Source organism: Dendropsophus ebraccatus, chromosome 11, assembly GCF_027789765.1.
Source record: "Dendropsophus ebraccatus isolate aDenEbr1 chromosome 11, aDenEbr1.pat, whole genome shotgun sequence".
Taxonomy (NCBI): domain Eukaryota; kingdom Metazoa; phylum Chordata; class Amphibia; order Anura; family Hylidae; genus Dendropsophus; species Dendropsophus ebraccatus.
In genome coordinates, this window is record NC_091464.1 from 53,606,047 (window position 1) to 53,623,532 (window position 17,486).

General features: G+C 43.9%; 1 protein-coding gene across 1 annotated transcript; it reads right to left on the bottom strand.

The window, feature by feature from the left end:
* Window positions 1-1,935: 1,935 nt before the first annotated feature.
* Window positions 1,936-15,740, bottom strand: POM121 (POM121 transmembrane nucleoporin). Its single transcript, XM_069945176.1, has 13 exons — window positions 15,094-15,740; window positions 13,164-13,376; window positions 11,956-12,120; window positions 11,677-11,754; window positions 9,259-9,430; window positions 9,073-9,164; window positions 8,338-8,405; window positions 7,993-8,111; window positions 7,810-7,912; window positions 6,751-6,915; window positions 4,782-6,116; window positions 3,455-3,553; window positions 1,936-2,412 (listed from the first exon to the last, which is right to left on the bottom strand). The coding sequence occupies exons 1-13, from the start codon at window positions 15,627-15,629 to the stop codon at window positions 2,315-2,317; spliced, it is 3,243 nt and encodes a 1,080-aa protein (XP_069801277.1). The 5' UTR covers window positions 15,630-15,740; the 3' UTR covers window positions 1,936-2,314.
* Between the last annotated feature and the right edge of the window lie 1,746 nt (window positions 15,741-17,486).

Consider the following 17,486-nt stretch of genomic DNA (forward strand, 5'->3'; position numbering starts at 1 on the left):
AAAGCCATACACATTGTCCACAGCAGATTCAGTACTATTAACCTCACAGTAGTACTTTGGGCTGTAAAGCTAAGAGGTCTGAGGTTCCATTGGAGATGACAGATCCAGGATTCAGAGCATCAGGTACATTACAGTAACACTGGGTAATCCCCTATCCCCAAGTACCGAGATATGGGAGAAAATTCTTACTGAAGACCTTCTGTATGTAATCACCTACAGGCTTCCATGATAAAATAGATTGTATACCATTTACTGGATGTTTATCCATTTTGCAGCAGGCTCCTGTATACCATACAACAGAATGGCTATACTGATCTGTACAAGCATGACAGAGGCCGCACAGTTGTAAAAGGTAAATGACATACAACAAAAGTGTTCCTGTGCAAAACAGACTAGACAAGCTTGCATTGGGAAAATGCCCTAAAGTGTGATTATTAGGGCCTTTAGTTAAAATGAAACCACTAAAAAATGAAGTCTATAGATCAGCAGTCCTTCATAGCTTGCCAAAAGTTCAAAAACTACCACTCCCATCATGGTAATGAAGATTGCTGGAGAGCCACAGGTTGTAAGATAACAGTAAAGAATGGCTGCTTGCATTTACCCCAGCATTGTTCTTCTCTAAAGTTCTTACTATATACATCAAATACTTCAGCACAGACATTTGTTAACATTGGGAAATTATAAGCCAGAGCGGCTTGCACTCCTCTAAATCAGATTTTAAGCATCACCATTAACCAGAGCAACGCCTGAAGTTGTGAGCTCAAGCATGGGCCACAGCTCAGCCACACAGAGCCGTAAGCCATCCAAGTTCATTCCATCAAGCAATAGGATGGATCACTTTAGTGGACGCACAGACCAGACAACAACTAAAAACAATCCCAGTATCTGCTGCACACAAGTCTCATTCTAACATGCGTTTCACTTTCACTCTTCCCCTTAGAGGTAGCTTACAAATACATTTTTCACAACACAAATAAAGTGACTGACAAGTTACAGAGTATGGACAGTCATAAGTTAAGATGTTGCCTGCTTGTTATTGAATTTACAATCTGCACCAGAGGGGAAGGAGAACTGTTCTGCAACTAGAACAGTCCTAACATCCTAAAGCTTTAAGTTAAAAAGCTAGAGAGCATGTGAAGTGTTAAAAGTAGATCTGCCATTAAATAAAGCTGCCTTATGCAAGTGCTGCAAAGAATGGAGCTAGGACCACTCTCCTGTTAGCCATAAGGGCACAGAATATAGAAGACTCCTAGTCTAGTATGGTGTATTCATGAGAAGTGTGTGCCCTGGTCTCTTCTCATAAATGGCTGCTGTCCATCTGCATACACAGCAGCCAAACATACATTCTTAGGGTGCGTTCACACCTACAGGATCTGCAGCAGATTTGATGCTGTGTTCAGTTATTTAAATAAAATCTGCTGCAGAAAATCAGCTGCAGATCCTGTAGGTGTGAACGCACCATTAAGAGGCAAGAGAAAAGCTCCCCCTTCTAAATACACTATACTATGCATTCACTGATTCAGACTGATTCTACCATTCTGGCAAATAGGAAAGTATATCAGTCTCTATACTAAGCTGCCATTACACAAGGAAGTTACACAAATGGCAGATTCCTCCAAAAGCTAGTAGAAATCCTAGCAAAAAAGCATTCCATGTGAAAGAAGAAGATTCCCTTGAATCTATTAATAAATCTGTACAACTATGTGAGTCAGAAAGTGTGGTCAGTTTCAAGATTGTTAAGAGGTTTTAAATATCATTAGGAACATTGCTATTGTCATGGTACAGTGGGTCTAGGCTTTTGGCACTCCTTCCCTTACTGAGCAGCTCAGCAATAGCTGGAATATCAAGTTACCTAGATCATCAAGTAAAGAGGGTAAAAAGAAAAAAAGGCACTGCAAAATAACTGATCGTAAAAAAAAACTGAAGTACAAGCAGTTGTATAGAATACATTTATACAGAAATCAGGATGAAGCCTGCTGCTCCTGGCCACAGGAAGGCCTCTCTGTCCAGATGAAAAAGTGCATAAAGCAAGGTGGCAAGGGTGAACAAGACCAGTTGAACTGTTTGGCAGTGTCATTATGCATGTTACAGTAGCCACATCACTCCATAAAGACTCCGGAAAGGTTAGCAATAGTTACTGGACCTTGCCTCGAGAGGGGGAAAAAAAAAAAAAAAAAAAAAAAAAAGTGTCAATTCCCAACTTAGTTGTGGTCAAATTCAGCGCATTTTGGTTTTTCCTTTACAAGAAAACCATGCCGACTGTGTCAAAAGACAGTACATGTAGTTTATAAGAACAGGATACAGCTCTTCATTTCTACTTCTTCCGTGTATGCTGGCGCCGTGCCATGAGTCGCTGCCGGGCTCCTGAAGGTTTAGAGTTTACTCCAATTGAGAAGCCAGGATTTGCTTGACCTGGATAAAGAAAAAAAAAAAGATAAATTAGACATGACAGAAGGAATACTATGTATTTTTAGCCAAGACCAGGAGTGGGTCCAGACACAGAAGGCAGCACAAATTGTTCTATTATAGTAGTTTAGGTTTTTCCCAAGATTGCTAGCCAATATAGAACATGTGAACGCAGCATTTATTGTTAGAACTCTGCAGACTTATCAGAACATTACTTCTGAGAAGCATTTGGCATCTCCTTCATTACAGCCCCCTGTGGAGCCCCCACTGATAAATATGACAAGTGAAGTCACATCAGTGTCATAGACCTAGGTGGTTTAAAGATGTAGTCTAGGCAGCAGAAAAATTAGGTTCTCTCACTCCATTTCTGGTTCAGTCTCGTCTTAGATGCATACCAAGATGGCAGGTGCAATATTATGTGGCATGGATTTTCTCGTATGTGACCACCGCAATATGGTTCCCAGCTTCTTCCCACCTTAGAAGATATACTGCCAAGAGGAGACTGGGAAGCACTAAACCAGGAACAGTGAAAATACATATTACTCTCTGGACAACCTGTTTAATATCCCTGAGAACCAAAGGCTTCTCCTCATACCTTTTAATACCTTACAGACTTTGTATCACTTTCTCATTAATTAAAACTGCATGGGAGGAAAGTGAGGGAAAGGAGTTAGGTGTTGACCCTATTCTGTAACCGTCAGGCACAAAGGCCAACTCCTAAAAGAACTACTGTAGGATCACTAATCACTGCAAGAACAAAAAAATCTATGTAACATGCGAATGACACAAGAGTTAAATCCATAAAAGAATCCCATACACTTTCAACTATTGTTGGCTGACAGCGGGTTTGCCTGGCAGTATAAAGTGTATGGGGTATCCAAAGTCTCCAACAGATATCAGTGGAGATGGGAGATTCTCACTGCCTGGCCCTTTGTTCTCAGGAAGATAAACTGCTGCCAGAGGAGTCTTTCCCCTTCCTATAAGGAACACAGGAAAGATAAGCTGCAGAGGGGGGGGGAAAAAAACCCCACACAAATATGTGTCTTACCAAAAGAGGAGGCAGGACTGCCAAAGGATGGTGTTGCAGGTGTCCCAAACGTAACAGGTGCTGGGGATGCATTTTGACCAAATTGTGTAGCAGGAGTTCCTGAAGAAAAAAAAAATTAAAGTTAAGACTTATGTCAAGTGAATCAGCCTAGAGTCAGAGTAATTTTTACACCATCTTCAGTTTAGGACATTAAAGTGCATCTCCAGTGATTGGGAAAGTTTTCTGGCAAAAAAAAAAAAACCAAAAAACTACACAGCCATTTTTCTAAATCGATAACCCATTTTGAATTTGGTTCTGTAATAAGTTCCTGAGCACACAGGTCTCTATTCTAAAGTCAAATTAAAAATGGGTGTGTATTAGGAAAAAAAGGGACAATCGTGCACAGTGCAAACAAAGCAGATTCTTAAAGAGGGCCTTTCACCCCCTGTGTCGGGGCACAGCCCGGACGACCCCCTGATGGAGACCCTTATACTTACCCCATGCACGAAGCCCCGCTCCTGGACCCGCCCCTGTTGCCGAGATATCGCCGTCAGAAGCCCAGTGCGCGCTCAGAGACGAGTCAGACGCTCAGAGAATGACGGCTCCATGTTAAAGAGCATTTTTACATCCAGCTAGTGCCACAGAAGCATAGCTCGGACATACAGTACCCTCTACTGCTGCACCACCCCATCTGCTGAAATCCTGCTTGGCAGAGGCATGTACTCTTCCAGTCTTTAGCAGAAGCCCAAGAGACCCACTGTACATGCACTAACCTTACTCTAGTAATCTGGCTTTCAGGGTTAGCGTACACAGCCCTAGGCCACCACTGACAGTAGTGTGCCTACACCAATCAGGGTTTTAGCAGTGCTGCAAGTCCTGCTAGTCACTCAGTGGGAGAGGCAAGTGCAGTAGCACAGGTATCAGTGTTACCGCTGAAGGACCTCAGCTGGCCTTCTGCTCAACCTGTTACAACCTGGCTGATTGATTGCCCACTCAACTGGTCCATGACGGACGGGACACCTTTGGGTACATGACAATGGAACCCAGGGGAAAACTAGTTCCGGCAGGGGTCTGGGAGCCTGTGACACGGCACTATGGAAACAGGTAAATAGAGCTTTATTATGCTCCCCCTGCCTGCAGTCAAATTTTAATTCTGGTTCCCCTTTAAATAAATTAAAATGACCCTGCATCATCATCCAGAGACCCCAACTGACCAATAATGCAGAGTGGTTGCCAGACAGTATGGTTAAGTTTTGGCTTTGCTATCCAAAGGAGGGGAGGGGGGGGGGGGGGGGGGGGGGGGGGGAGTGAACCACCAACACATGGGCTGACACAAGTTTACACTCACCAAAAGACAGCTTGCTTTCTGTTGGTCCAGGGGTCCCAAAGCTGAAAGATGTGCTATTTTGAGCCACTGAAGAGTTTCCAAAATTCATGACTGGGGCAGGCAGAGTGCTTGTGGTTGCACCGAAGGTAATCGCAGTGTTCTTTTCCCCAAAGGCAAAGGGCTTTGAAGCACCAAACTGGTTTGTTGCAGGGGTACTGTTTGTTTGCGTGCTATTCATTGTGCCAAAAGCTGTTGGGTTTGTTGTTGCAGGAGCAGATCCAAATGTAAAATTTGTATTTGAACCAAACGTAGGTTGGGGGTTTGCTCCAAATGCTGTCTGAGAGCTGCTCCCAAAAGTGGACTGAGTGCCTGATCCAAATGCGGATGGGCCGCCTGATGTCCCAAAGCTAGCAAGGGTATTGGTGGCAGGTTTATCTCCTTGTACACTACTCCCTGAGCTACTGTTAAAAGTAGATGTGCTGGAGTTAGCAGGGAAAGATGGTGGATTTGAGTTAAGTGCAGCTGTAAATGCAGAGGTTGTAGACCCAAACGCAGACTGTAGGGGTTGAGATGGAGCATTTTGAGCATTCCCGAACATGCTCGAGCCGGGTGTTGCTTGTGAGGTAGGCGCCTGCCCAAATACAAGTGTGGTCTTTGTCTGAGAATCTGAACTTGTGCCACTTCCTAAGAATGTGTTAGTGGGAGCAGAGGGTGCCGTGCTACTAGAGGTTACACCAGAGAAGTTTGAACTGAAACTAGTGGCGGCACTGCTGGATGTGGGCAGAGAAAGTGATGGTTTTGTAGTGCCATCCGTGTTTGGAGTTGTATTGGTCACTGTGGTACCAAATCCAGGAAAAGATGGAGGAGCAGTGGACGTGGGATTAGAATTCACCTGAAATGTGAAGGGGGATGCAGATGTGACAGGTTGCTGAAGCGTAGAGTCCCCAAATATTGGTTTAAATGTATTTGAAGGTGGATTCTGCTGCACGTTTGGTTCTCCAAATATTGGTTTAAAAGTATTTGTTGAAGAGACAGAGGGCATTGATGGCGCACTGGAGGAAACACTTGGTGGATTAGCATTCACATTGTTGGGAAATAGAGGCTTAAAACTAGATTGTGAATCGCTTCCTGATTGTTGTGTAAGTAGTTGGAGAAGACTGCTCTTTGATTCAGGTTTGTTCTGGACCCCACCATCCGGCTGAGATGTAGCGATGCTCTGAGCAGCTGCAACTGGTTGGGATGTCAGTTTGAGGGAGGCATTCTGAGGAGGAGCCAAGACATCTTTAGGAGGAGAAGATAGACCCAACAAGGGAACCTTGTGATTGGGAAGGCTTACAGCAACAGCCTGTACAGGTTCTAAAAGGAAGAAAAAAAAAATATATACATTTACAAATACTAATTTATAAATATGTAAAATAACTGAAGTAGTCAAGGGAAAGGAGTGGGAAAGTGTGTGTGTGTGTTCTAGCTTTGACCAAGGCTGGCTTTACATACTAAGGCTATGTTCACACAACATATGTTTGGTATAAATCTCGGCAGTTGTTGCAATCCGTCCGCACGCTCCATTGTGTGCAGCGGTGAATTCTGATGCGGCCTGAATTCAGCAAAAAAGATCATGCGGTCTGTACTGCAATACCAGCTGAGATGATCTTTAGTAACACTGGTCGGATCACAGAACGGACGGAGTTATGTGATGTCTGAACATGGCCTAAAGCATCCTGACAAGTATGGTACCTTTTTAAAGGCCACAATTGCCATTGATTGGGCCATGTACAGGATTAAACTGCTGGATGTTTGACTAAAACAGGTGTTGGCTGTAATATAGAGCCATCGCATGAAGTGGTCTCGGGGTCTGAGCCTGCTCCATATGCAATGACCACCTAGCCTCCGTAAGACACAGTAGTCAAATTAGGGGTAAAACGTGCCACCCACAGTAGGCTTGTATTTAATCACGTTTGCATATGCACACAGAAATTGCCAGCTTCCTCACCTTTTGATTCCTCTTTGCTTTGCATTTTAGCTAGACTCTGTAGCAAGGGGTTACTGCTCACTGTAGAGGTCTGGGATGTCAGAGTAGATGATGTTGTAGATAAACTAAAGAGAGGCGATGCTGTGACAGTTGCCGTTGATGGTGCAGAGCTGGCAGGGATAGAATCTATAAATAAAGATAAAAGAAGGTTAGTAAGTATACAGTATTTTTCAAGAAGCTACAAGTTTAGGCAGTCACATGGACCACAGTACAAATCTATTACAGTTGCTGTAGAAGGAGTAACTACAAGTGTAATCCCTTTGTCATTTTAGAACTGACGTTTTACTCTAAGGGTCCTATTACATAGAGAGATTTTTAATGATTATCGACTAACGATAGCAAACAAGATTTATCGTTAACCTGAAATTGTTCACCATATTGCACAGAACGATGGTCGTTAGTTACGATAGTTTACTCCTTCTGATCCCAGCAAAACAATGAATGTGCAAAAAAAATGTGGGACTTAGAGAACGAATGTGGAATTACAGCTAACTATTAACGATAATTTTAGGTTCAGATCTAAATCAATGATCGACATACAAACAATTTTTTGATCGTTGCCTGCAATTACACAGAACGATTATAGTTTAAATTCCAACGATAATTTATTTTTCGCACGATAAATAGTCCTGTGTAATTGGGCCCTTATGGTACTTTTACACGGAGCAATAATTCGCCCGATTAACGATTTTGAATGAACAATGTTTTTTTTATAACAATCAGCGTTTAGACTGAACGATAAATTCGCTTTGCGATCGTTTAAGCCTCACATAGGTGAAATTGTTAAAGACTTTACACTGAACGATCTGCAAATTTTTTGCGAACGATCAACGATGATTTGAGAACATGTTGAAAGATCAAAATGAACGATTTATCGCTAGTCGTTTGATCGTTCACACGTACGTTCACACGTACGATTATCGTTCGAATACGATAGTTATCGTGCAAATTCAAACGATAAATCGTTTCGTGTAAAAGGACCATTAGTCTTTGTGCCAATCTAGTAAATCGTTCACTCACCAGCACTTTCCTCTAGGGCCTTGTTAAGCCTCTGCAAAAACGCTTTTTTCTCAGAATCCAAGTCCTTTGATGTAATCTTGTATCCAACCACAGGTGGAGGGGGCTACAAGGAGGAAGAGACATTTTTAAGACTGCATGAAGTTTGGAAAAGGGGATGGTAGGAGCAGGCTGAAATATATTTACCAATGGGTACTGATCACCACGCCCTGAACAGACCAACAAAACCTTCTTCCTACGAGGTCCACCACTTCCATTATCAGAGGAGTTTAACGCAGATGACTTTGAGGAAGGTGTTTCGTTGACTAAGGAAAAAAAAAAAAGTACATGAAAAAAATGAAAAAACGGAATTTGCCACTTGCAGTCATGCAGCTTGGGCATACTTTGCTTAGAAAAAAAAAATTAACACCAGACAATGTTTAGTAAACAGATTCTTTAAGGTTTCTCCAGTACCAGATAACAAATGTGTAATAGAAGTTATATAATGTTTATCATGCATCATTTAGACTGCTAGATATGTTCTTAACTTACACTGCTCAGACTGGTCCCCAGTAGACGACTTCACAGGAGTAGATTGACTTGTGTCATGCATCTCTTCTCTACAGGAAACCACGACATAAGAGGATTACTAACAGATTTTATGTCAGAACTAAATATTAAGATTAAAATTCAAATTACGATAACTTGATAAAAAATAAAGATAAATAGGTCTAACAAAATGCATTGTGAAATGAAACATATTTCAAGCACACAGGCATTTCTGAAAGTGTAGTTTTAAAGAAACTAACTAGGCCTAGATGTGCCTGCTTTGCTTTGATAACCTATGGCCCTTTGTTATGGGGTCACAAGTGCAGTTCAACTGCAGGTTCCTGACCAGCTCCATTATTAGAATCATCAATTGCACATAAATTAAAGCGGATTGTGGGGGGCTCTTCACATGGCAACAGCAAAGTCACAGTTCAGACATGTGTCCAGGATGTGATCAGATTCATGAGGGAGAAGAGCAGTAATACTTGTACTCTATTAAAAGTATACTATTTTACCAACTTTGTTTCATGAGAAAACCCTTTTATGTTAAACAAGGCAACAGGCTTGTCAAGCTGCATTTGCAACCTCACCAAACCTCCACTGCTGGGATGCAACTCCCAAGAGAGACTTGCGGCTGCTTAAAGCTTACTTATGGCTTTTTCACAATATGTCAGATGAGACAACCCCTATGCAAATTAACAGCATTTGCTAAAAGCTTTGTTCAGGTACAGATATTACCTGGCCTTTTTGGCTGATAGGTCTGGTGTTTGGCTCCGAGATGAAGGCGACCTTGAAATTACAGACGTATTTGGGCAATTTCTCTTTCTTTTCTAAAGAGTAAAGCAATAGTGCATTAACACAATGTTAGACCTGATGTGTGCTTCCTTAAAAAGGTCTACAATTGTTTTTCCGCCCATACAATACCTGCAGGAGTACTCGGCTGGAACTGAAAGAGCTTGTGATTGCATTATGAGTTGGCATTGTTAATCCATTCATTGTGCAGCTACTGAGCGAACTATTGGAGGAGGTACGGGAGCGCTTGTTAACAGTCTCATCAAGAAGATGTGTATTCAGGGCTCGTTTCAAGGTGTCAGACCTAAAGGAGACATTGAGTGTGTGGGTAAAGGCCTAAAAGCTTTATAAACATTTGAGAGAAAAGGGACAAGGCACACTGGAATATATGCAGACAGCAATTTAAGATAAAGATAAATGCAATAAATCCCCTATACGCTTGTCCATCCATTTTCAAAATTTATGACTAGAGATGAGGGAGTTTACAGTAATAACTTAGTAAAGCGTTTCTTTAGCACGGCAATCTGCTCACCAGCCGTCTGCCTTTTAGGCAGATTGCCGATATAAGGAAGCTATTCGCTTAATTACTGTAAATTTGTAAATTTGCTCATCTCTAGTTATCACATCCGCCATTTAACCCCTTAGCGACCCATGACGTATCTGATACATCATGGTGCTGCAGGGGGTGTTCAGAGCGGGGCCCCGCTGGGACCCCGCTCGAGTGGCGCTGATTCCGGCTGACATGTGCAGCCGGGCAGTGCCTCTATTAGCCGACTCGGGTCCCGTTGCCGCGTCTGCTAATTAAGCCTCTAAGTGCAGCTGTCAAACCTGACAGCTGCACTTGGAGGCTTCAGACCTCACATCTCTGGTGTCTAGTGGGACGGATTTCCCCCCCCGCGATCGGGAGATCTGTTCTTCTGCCCGTGCTGGGCCTCAGCGTCGGAATGACGCTAATCCCGGCTCGGCAATAGATTGCTATGGCCTGCAGCAGGCCATAGCAATCTATCACCAATCTCATTGATCTTTGCTGTGTATATACACAGCATTGATCTCTATGAGAGATCAGTGCTGTTTATATACAAGTCCCCCAGGGGGACTTCTAGTTAAAGTAAAAATAAAAGTAAAAAAATGTTTTTTTATTAATAAAAAATCCCCTCCCCTATTAAAAGTCCAAATCACCCCCCTTTTCCCATTTTATAAATATAAATAAAACAAATAAATTTGGTAACGCCGCGCGCGTTATCGCCCGAACTATGAATTAATCAAATTCCTGATCTCGCACGGTAAACGGCGTCAACGGCAAAAAATTCCAAAGTGTAAAATTGCGCACTGGTCGCATCAAATCCAGAAAAAAATGTAATAAAAAGTGATCAAAAAGTCGTATATGTGCAATCAAGGTACCGATAGAAAGAACACATCATGGCGCAAAAAAATGACTTCTCACACAGCCCCATAGACCAAAGGATAAAAGCGCTGTAAGCATGGGAATAGAGCGATTTTAAGGAACATATATCTGTTAACAATGGTTTGAATTTTTTACAAGCCATCAGATACAAGAAAAGTTATACATGTTACATATCGTAATCATAACGACTTGAGGAACATATATAACAAGTCAGTTTTATCATAGGGCGAACGGCGTAAATGCAAAACTCCCCGAAATCAAAACAAATTCCTTTTTTTTTTCAATTTGACAGCGCAAATGATTTTTTACCGGTTTCGCAGCATATGTTACGGAAAAATAATGCCTGTCATTGCAAAGTACAATTGGTTTTGCAAAAAATAACCGCTCATATACGTCTAGGTGAAAAAATGCAAGCGCTATGGACTTTTAAACATAAAATGAAAAAAGCAAAAGTGCAAAAACGAAAATTGGCTTTGACCTTAAGGGGTTAAAGGGCCATTATGGGCTAGGAGCAACCAAAGGAGAAGTGCTCCTTTGGTTGATAACTGGCCAGTGTAAAAGTGACAGCGATTATCTAAGGAGCGGGAAAATGCTAGATTCTCGGCTGATGGCATCTTTTGGACTGCGACAAAGTATGTAGCTATAGGCCACACATCTCCCTGTGTAAGCGAACTCAGTGACAAAGAGCCGCATCTGTGACATTGTCAGCCCAAAACAACGTGAAGATGCCGGATGACCCAGCAGTGCTGAAGGTATGTATGCATTGCTTATGCCATCCAGAATATACAGATCTGCGCTGTCAGTTTCCATTGCCACTGAATATTGGCGAAGACACTGCTAACAAGGGTCAATCTCGCTGACTGGTGCTTGTTTGCAGCTGCCCCAAGATCTGGTAATGTAGAAAGACCCTACATGGGGAGATGTGCTGCTGACAAGCACTGTTATTGTGTTACTGATGCATGAATGTTGCAGTCAGACAGAAAGTGTCTGCTCATCTAAAGATCCAAGGAGGGAGGGGGGGGGGAAGAGGAGGAATTAGGGCAAAAGGAGACTTTGCATATAGTGGGTGCATGGGGACCCAGGATGGTGAACAGCTATGTTTTCAGAGAATGCACTCACTTGGGACCAGAACACACATTACTTACTTTGAGACATAAGACAAGGAGCCATTAACCACTGGAGATTCAGATGGAGATTCTCCACTTCCACTGCTCACTTGTCTCCTAGAAGAAAGTTTACAGCAACATTTCAGCATAGTTTGTTAACTAAGGTAAAGTGTAACTCTGCTTGGTGAACTTTGTTGTGTAATATACCAAACTGAATGAAACACCATGTCCACACAAGTCTTTTAAGCGTCAATTTAAGCTTCTAAAACTTATAGGCTTATCCACTTCTTTACACCTGACCACATTTTTAATTCTTACCTTCTCTTGTTCTCCATCCCTCTATCAGCACTGTAGTCTTCATCTTTGCTTATCCTCTTTCGACTCTCCCTGATGGCATTGAGCACAGTCTCCCTTGCACAAGGATCTGGAGGTGCAATTGTAACTGATGGAGAAGCCAGGTGAGGAGATAGCAGACTATTCAAACTGACAAAAAAAAATATATATATATACATTTTATAGAATTTCATGAAAAACAAAAAGTGTCTACATCGAGATGTACTGTAACTAATCTAATAGGTTTGTGTTGCCACAAACGTGATATCTTAAAGGGGTTGTCCAGCTAAAATCTCTCTTTCAAATCAACTGGTGCCAGAAAGTTATATAGATTGTAATTTACTTTTATTTAAAAATCTCAAGTCTCCCTATACTTATCAGCTGCTGTATGTCCTGTAGGAAATGCTTTCTCTTCAGTCTGAGATAGTGCTCTCTGCTGACATCTGTCTCAGTCAGGAACTGTTCATAGCAGCAGCAAATTCCCATAGAAAACCTCTCCTGCTCTGGACAGTTCCTGTCTCGGCCAGAGATGTCAGAAGAGAATGTGCCAGTCTGAAAAACGACATTTAATGCAATAATACATAGAGCAGCTGATAAGTACTGGAAGACTTCAGATTATTTTGGATAGATGTAAAATTACAAATCTATATAATTTTCTGACACCAGTGGATTTGAAAGAAAAAGATTTTCGCTGGACAACCCCTTTAAGGCTCAGACTACATACATAAACACTGGAGGTTAAGATAAAATACTCATCGTACAAGTGTTAGCTCACATTTATAAGATAACAGCAGACTTATTGCATGTCTATTTCTTGGCTAACTGATACACAGCCAACGTATCCAATAAATTAAGCTTCTTACTACAAAATACAAAAAAAATTAAATTTGAAGGCTATCCCCAAAAATAAGTGATTTCCCTGAAGGTTGGTGTGCACACTTATCTACAGAATACAAGTGCAGATTTCAAGTGGACTATAAAGCTAGTGCTGCAGCAATACATCTGGCTGCACAGAAGTCATGGTGACGTTTCTACAACTGTATTGCTTTTATAAAGAAGAAACTTTGTTACCCATAGAAAAGTGAAGATTTTTTTGTAACTTGTTGACTACGTGCGACCAACCAAAAACACCATGCTGGCTTAGCCTACAGCCCTCACATCACCAGCATTACTGCAATAAGCAGCCCACTTACACTGGGGAACGAGTGATGTTCGGATCAGGACGTGCAATCTTCACAGTCACCGGACTGCGCAGCTGATAATGTTTAGGAGACAGCAGGGTTTTCCTGGGAAAGCCATCCTCATATACTGAAGGAAGAGATCCCGGCATACTGTATTGCGGCTGGTGAGTAGGGTACCGCCTGCGTGGGCTCATGAATGTCCGGTTGGTTACAACAGGCGTCTCCCTGAAAAGTTGGAAGAAAAAAAAAAAACAAGAATGTAAGGGATTTGGAAAGGATAAGGGAGACGGGTTGTGCAGCGGAAATTTTTTTTTTTTCAAATCAACTGATATCAGAAAGTTATATAGATTTGTAATTTACTTCTATTAAAAAATCTCAAGTCTTCCCATACTTATTAGCTGCTGTATGTCCTGCAGGAAGTGTTTTTTTTTCCCAGTCTGACAGTGCTCTCTGCTGACATCTGTGGCCAAGACAGGAACTTTCTCGGTTTTCTATGCATCCCCATAAAAAACCTCTCCTGCTCTGTACAGTTCATGTCTCAACCAGAGAGGTCAGCAGAGAGCACTGTGTCATCCTTAAAATAAAAACACTTTCCTGCAGGTCATACAACAATTTATAAGTATGGGAAGACTTGAGATTTTTTTTTAAATAAAAGTAAATTACAAGTCTACATAGCTTTCTGACACTAGTTGATTTGAAAGAAAAAGATTTAATAAAAAATCCTGAAAATTTCTACACCTAAGTCTACCTAAGATTTAAAGTTTACCAAGATTTAAAGGGAACCTGTCACCCCCCGTGCCGGGGTGACAGGCTCCCGCCCCCCCCCCACCCCGTTAGAGCCCCCTATACTTACCTAATCCCGCCGGGTCCCGCTTCTAGATCCGGTCGGGTGATGAAGATCTCAGCCGCTGCAGCCCGATGCGCACGCTGAGAAATGAGTCCAACACCCATAGAGAATGACAGGAGAGTCCAGCGCTCCGTCATTCTCTATGAGCGTTGGACTCATCTCTCAGCGCGCGTGCCGGGCTGCAGCGGCTGAGATCTTCATCACCCGACCACCTCCAGAAGCGGGACCCGGCGGGATTAGGTAAGTATAGGGGGCTCTAACGGGGGGTCGGAGCCTGTCACTCCGCCACGGGGGGTGACAGGTTCCCTTTAATGTTCTCCCTGACTTCCCGCTCTGCCAATCAGTTCTGTCCCATCCGGGAGCAGGAGAAGCAGGCGGGAGCGCGGACAGGGGCTAAATTCTGGCAGTGGAAAGAAAATCCGCTGCAAGAATGTAAAGCCATAGGGAATGACAGCACAGGGTATGGCAGGGGATTGTGCTCAGTGTGAAATCCACTGATACAAGGTACACATGAAGATACTCATGATGGAGAACAATTGGCTGATCAGTCGGGGTCCGACCACTAGAGACCCCCTGACCGGAGCAACAGATGGAGTTTCCCTAAGGTATGACTAGCGTGTACGGCACCAGTCATTGCCATGGGCTGAGCAGTGGTCAGAAGTGGCAGAGAAAGAATAAAGCAGCGGACACACACGCTGGGGGCGCCAGTCATTCTAGGGGGAGGATCTCTAGGAACCAAACATTTAGATAGAGTATATCCCTTTAATACACATAAAGATTATCTGACAGCTTTGAAGCCAAAGCCAGGAACAGACTATAAACAGAACAGGTCATAAGGGAAAGATTAAGACTTCCCTTCACAAATCCATTCCTGCCTATGGCTTCAAAAACCTGTCAGAAATCTGTGTAAATTCACCATTACAGTGACTACAACCAATCAATTCCCTGAAATAAACCAATATCCGCACAACAGCCAGAAACGCAGCCATGTACTCCAGCAGCATGTGCCAGACCTATAATGTGAACGAGGCCCTACAGCACACGCGTTCCGCTGGAGCAGCTCGGGGTGGTCACGTGTGCCCCGTCCATACCCACCTGAAGGAGAGGCGCCTGGCAGGGGTCAGCACGGCGGGGTTGGGCCTGGTCAGCCTCTCTTTCAGGTCCCGGGTCCCCCGCCCCACTCCCCGGGCCGGGGGCTCCTGCTTCCCCAGGTAGCTGCCCATAAGTAACAACAAGGAGACGGGACTCCACTTGGCGGCCGGCTCCCGGAGCCTCCGGTACTGCACAGGCCTCTGCCGTCCTCCGGCCGCTCCGACAGCACGTTGTCCCCACCAGCGTCCCCCGGAGCTCCTGTAAGCCCAGCCGGCAAGTACACACAGCACTAGGGCGCTGAGCAGGGGGAAGCAGTACACGAACAGCAGGAGCAGAAGGGCGGCGGGCAGGAGCAAGGCGACTGGCGGCAACTGGCGATTCAAAACGTCCCTAAGAAGCCGCCTGAGCCGGTCCCTGACCCCTCCTCCCCGCCCTCCCGACGGACACATGATCGGCCGTGCGCCCCGCCAGGCCTTAAATACCCAGCCTGCACCGCGCGCAGGACCCAGTCCGTCACATCCCGTGTAACCAGGCAACATGCGCTAACTCCGCCTACAGCTTCTTTTGAAAACACTTTTCTAAGTCGGTGTTTTCCTGTGGGAGGAGCCTCGCTATGTGTACGTCATTTCCGGCAGTTTTCTATTTGCGAAACAGCGTCCTGGCCCCGCCTTTACTGTCGTCTGGCGCCAGTAGGGTTTGACGTAAGACGTGGGGGTTTAGCCAATGACGTATGCGAGAAGAATCACGTGATCTTACAGTACTACTTTTAAATTATAGTCCCGTTGACGTTATGCGGTAATGACAGTGCGAGAAGGTATGGAGAGTTGTCAGGAGATAACTGGTGGCGGAGCTGGAGCTCAGTTACCGGCGTCCATAGCCGTGTTCTCTAACCTCAGAGATCGGGAAAGTCGGCTCCTGACTGCTAACCAGCTCATGCACCTGATGGGAACTGTAGTTTTGCAGCAGCTGGAAAGTGACAGGTTGTGGACTACTGCTCTGTAATGTCCAGTATGGTTAGTAGCATTAAAGTGATATTGTCACTTCCTTAGGCCAGATTCACACAGAACAGAATCATAGTGGATTCCAAACACTGTCAGCTTTACATTCTTGCAGCAGAATTTTATGTAAACGCTGCGGTGGCCTGGTGCATACATTACTGGGCCTAGCTCTACCATTCAGCGGCCCTTTTAAGGTTTACATACTCTGAGAGGGATGAAAAGTTCGCTGCGAATATGTACACCTACTGAAACTGACAGTGTCAGGAATCACAGCAGATTTCGCAGTGAACTCACAGCACAAAGTCCCCTATGACTCCGTTATGTGTGAAACTGGCCTTGTGGCCCAGTTCACTCTGTAAAACAGGCAGAAATTCCAAAGCGGAATCCCCGCCGCAGACTTTGCTTAGAATCCTGCCTGCCTCAGTGTCTCAATGTAATGTGTTGCGTTCCACCGCTCTCTGTCAAAGAACTGACTTGTCAATTCTTTGAGCGGAGGCGCAAAACACATTACATTGAGACACTGAGGCAGATGAGATTCCGGGCAAAGTCTGTGGCGGGGATTCCGCTTGGAATTTCTGCCTGTTTTACTCTATGTATGGTTCAACGCACCATCCACAAGCTTATATGGAACATAATGTCAGCTCACCGATTAGTGCTTCTCTGGTGCCCGGACTCATATCTGGCAAATGCGTTTGTATACAATCCTTGAAGAAAAGTTGTTAATCCAGCACTTATGCAGAGAAGTGTACTTTGTGTGTTCAAGTGCTATATGTACAACGGAACACCTAGAGTGCAGTGGCCCCACAGAATCAGGCGTGTTTCAAGTGCATGAGCGCCCTTGCTCACCTGAGGTGTTCCAGTGTACATATTCCATTTGAACAAATAAAGTACACTTCTCCACATAAGTGCTGGATTACCAACTTTTCTTCAAGGATTACATTCAATATATACCTGTATATCATTTGTCTGTGTCTATTCACGTGTACAGGAGCAATGAAACTATGTTGCTGAACACGGTATATAAAATCTGCTGCAGATCCTGTACAGGTGAATGGACCCTGCCTGAAGTCTGTCCGCAGTTTACCTCTCCTCTCTCCAATGTGAATACATGAACGTTAAACCAAGCGGAACTTTCATGTGTATGGGCAGAGCTGGAGAACAATGCAGGAGACAGCACATCCAAAGAAGTGTCCACTTTTAATATCACACCAGTGCGCGACGTTTCGGCTACAAACAGCCTTTTTCAAGCAGTGATACCACTGCCTGAAGGGGGGGGAAGGGGGTTAATCCTCTACGTCTAGAGGAATAAAGGTTTCACCATCAGCACAGACGGGGATTCTTAACTGTACGAGCAGTGAAAATATGGAACTCTCTGCCATGTGATATTGTCATGGCATG